Source organism: Taurulus bubalis (assembly GCF_910589615.1).
Source record: "Taurulus bubalis genome assembly, chromosome: 17".
NCBI lineage: Eukaryota > Metazoa > Chordata > Actinopteri > Perciformes > Cottidae > Taurulus > Taurulus bubalis.
Window position 1 is genome coordinate 14,741,142 of NC_136605.1, and position 3,316 is coordinate 14,744,457.

At 43.0% G+C, this 3,316-nt stretch overlaps 1 protein-coding gene across 1 annotated transcript; it reads right to left on the reverse strand.

Moving 5' to 3' along the window:
* Positions 1 to 585: 585 nt before the first annotated feature.
* On the reverse strand, positions 586 to 2,973 carry gid4 (GID complex subunit 4 homolog; the record flags this gene model as incomplete). Its single annotated transcript, XM_079233342.1, has 6 exons — positions 586 to 649; positions 754 to 884; positions 987 to 1,088; positions 1,403 to 1,510; positions 2,179 to 2,238; positions 2,749 to 2,973. The coding sequence occupies 6 exons, from the start codon at positions 2,971 to 2,973 to the stop codon at positions 586 to 588; spliced, it is 690 nt and encodes a 229-aa protein (XP_079089468.1).
* Between the last annotated feature and the right edge of the window lie 343 nt (positions 2,974 to 3,316).

The window sequence follows — 3,316 nt, forward strand, 5'->3', positions numbered from 1 at the left end:
AAAAGTAGACCACTGCTCATCATTGCTACTCTCTACAACCGTTTGGCAAAAAAAACAAAAAAACACAACTATCATACTCTGCACTAAACACTGCAGGGGTGTCAAAGTGATGTTAGATGATTTAAATTAAGCTTTACTGAACAAACACACACCCTTTATACTCATTTCTTTTGTCACTCCTCGCTAAAAGGCAATTGTGATTCTCCACTGAAGGAAAACAGGAACATATTTCGATGTCCGACAACAGGAAGACAGATCCTTTACGAGCGCAAATAAATCAGGTGGCACAAATTAAAAGACAGACCAAAATACCATAAAAAAAAAAAGAAATCTGAGGTAAACATGAGGCTCTACAGTGACCGCAAGAACCGGCCGTCCTCCACTGATCTTTCTCTCGTCCTTCTCTGTGCCTTCGTTCCGTCAGTCCACCACAGGAGAGTCTGACAGCGTTTTCTGTTCCTGCAGGAAGGGAACCGGGTCCGCTCCGATCTCGGCACTAAAGGACTCTCTGTTGTTCCCGTCCCGTTGAACCACAGAGCCGCATGAACTGTCCCCTCCTCGACTCGGTACTCCGGTGTGCGTTTGTCACCGAAACTCATAAATAGGCATACTGTGCTCTCGAACGTGGTTTAGGTTTAAAGACTGGTACCTACGGAGGCAAGTAGAAAAGAGGATTGAGAGTCATGTCGGCAAAAGAAACGGACACTAATGTGGCAAAAGAGATTGTCTCAGTTTGTAATGTTTGGTCGTTACCATTCTGAGCTCCGATGGTAATAATAGCCCTCAATAGTGGCGGTGGACTTCTGGAAACAGATGTAATAGAAGCCAGCGAAGGAGGCACCGCTAATGTCTTTGATTGTGTGGTCTGGGACTAAAAACTGCTCCTGAGGGTGCAGAACAAAAAAAAGAAAAGAAAAAGAGTGAAGGTTAGAGCTGTAAGCCAAAACAAGGACAGAAAGAGAGATTTTGTAAGAGGATGTACAAACCTTCCACCTCATGAAGACATAATCACTGTTGTCCAACATTTCGTAGTCAAAGTCGTCCGAGTTGAAGCTTTTGGCATATTTGTAAAAAGGCTGGAACTTGCCCTGGTAAGAGTTCATAAAATACTGATAAGAAAATAGAAACTACGGAGAGGATGACAAGACAACTACTTTTCGGTTATCATGACTATATGCTTATAAATATACAGAGATGTCCGTTGTTTCTTAACATAAACTCCATCTATTGTTCGTCGAGAGACAGCCAAACAAAATTGAAAAGACGAAACATAATATTTTTTACAATTAATGGTCTTTTCTGGAAGACGTAAGAATACAAAGTGTCAGTGAACTGGTTAGATGAAGAACAGTCGGCTCAATTGGTTAGTAATCAACCTAAATACAAGTCAAACCGGACATACCCAGTGCTTTCGGTCCACGTCCTCATCTGCGTCCCACTTCCTGGTTAAAAAAGGCCTTTTTAGACTGATAATTTCACCAGCAAAAAACGTCGTGAGAGTCGGATACTCCTATCAAGACAGGAAAGAGAAAGTGGACACATTTATTGTGGTTCAGCATTGCTTCAAAAGTCTATGCCTACAAACCATATTTTTTGAAATCCTTTCAAGGTGCTTCGTCCATCACTGTGCAACATGAGGATAATTTAAATTTTCTGAATTTTACGAGACTTTGAACTAAGAAATTACACTAAGGGATGCAACAGTTTTACAGATTTAATAGCGGTTTTCCCACGTTTTAAATATCTAGATTTTAAAATAAACTTATACTGTGCTACAAGTCACACATTGTGGAGACTCTTCATCATTATGCATGTTGACTTACAATTTTCTCTCAAACAACTTGCAAGTTTAAATATGACTTCTTGCCACTCGTTTACTTTACAATGCCACAGAAAGTAAAAAAAAAACTCACTACTGGAACCTGCTGACCTTTTGCCCTCAATATAGTGTATGATGTAATGAGTATACAGTTGACACACTTAAACTACCAACTATAGTGCAAACCTGAAATGAGGTTAATTCTAGTCGGACCACAATACCTCTAAACTTTTTTTTGTTTACAGTCAGCCTGCATAAAGCAAGCAGAAACCAGTTCCCACTCGCTTAAATGTAAAAACCAGTCAGTGCTCAGAATAAAAGGTCAGTCTTACTACCTGTGAACTAGTTTCAAAGCTCACCTCAGTCAAACCTTTGATCTTCAGGTATCCACACAAATACGAGTCCGCCACAGTCACATGCTGCAAACACATTGAGGGAAAATATCGTCATGCATCTCAAGTGGCCTGAAACCACAGGTACAAAAATAGTTATTCTTTTTAATGATTTTTTTTTTTAAAGCGCAAGAGGGGTCGAAGAGAGACAGCCCGTACAAAGTGGGTTTGCAGTCAGACATGACATGTTCTGTCAGTAAGGCAGCTGACATTGCTGTCAAAGTCAATTCTACTAGATTAATTCCACTCATTTATGCTGCTAGTTGCACAAGATGCTAACGTGTAGGTTTGGCTGGTATGTGGAGCGTCACTGCAGAATAGACTATAACGTTAATGGATTAAATTAGGTCAAAATGATGTCACAGTAGAAACAGTCAATTAGTAATAAATTGGGTCCGCGGACTGAATGACAACCATAAAAACATTTTCACGAGCTAACGTCAGCTAAGTTAGCAACTACTGCTACACATATGCTGACTTTGCAATGTATGTAACAAACTGACGTTAACGGACAAGTGAACGTCAATAACGATTTACCTGCAAAACAACCTCCACGTCGTAGGAGTTGCCTTTGCTCTTCTGATAACCCCGAAACTGTGAGCCGCTGTATAGCAGCGAGCTGGCTACCCCCGGCTGGAGGGTGTTGATCGGGGCAGGGGGAACAAGCGAGGCCGAGGATGGGCAGGCCGCGCCGGTGGTACTGAGGCACTCTGCTCGGACAGGCATGATGAGCGCTAACGTGTCGCCGTCAGCGACCGTCATTAACTTTATGGCTCAGAGCACCAGCGCTGGACAGAGGACGGGTCCTGACGGAGGGTCTATCAAATCCCCCGAGCGCCCCAAAACTTTGCCCAATCGTGTAAGCTGTCCATGGACCGACTGCCGAGGAGGGACTCACTCTGCAACGTTTCACTTCAGACTCCAACTACCGTGGAGTGCATTGGCTGGAAACTGGTGCTTGGCCTGAGCTACGCTCGTATTGGTTAATGTACTCCGAGTGCATTCTGGGAGTTGTATTCACAGCACAACCAGAGCCGTGCCGAGGGGAGGACCGCGTCAACGTCAAAAGTTCAAAACGCTGAACGATTGTCACGTGACTCACGAA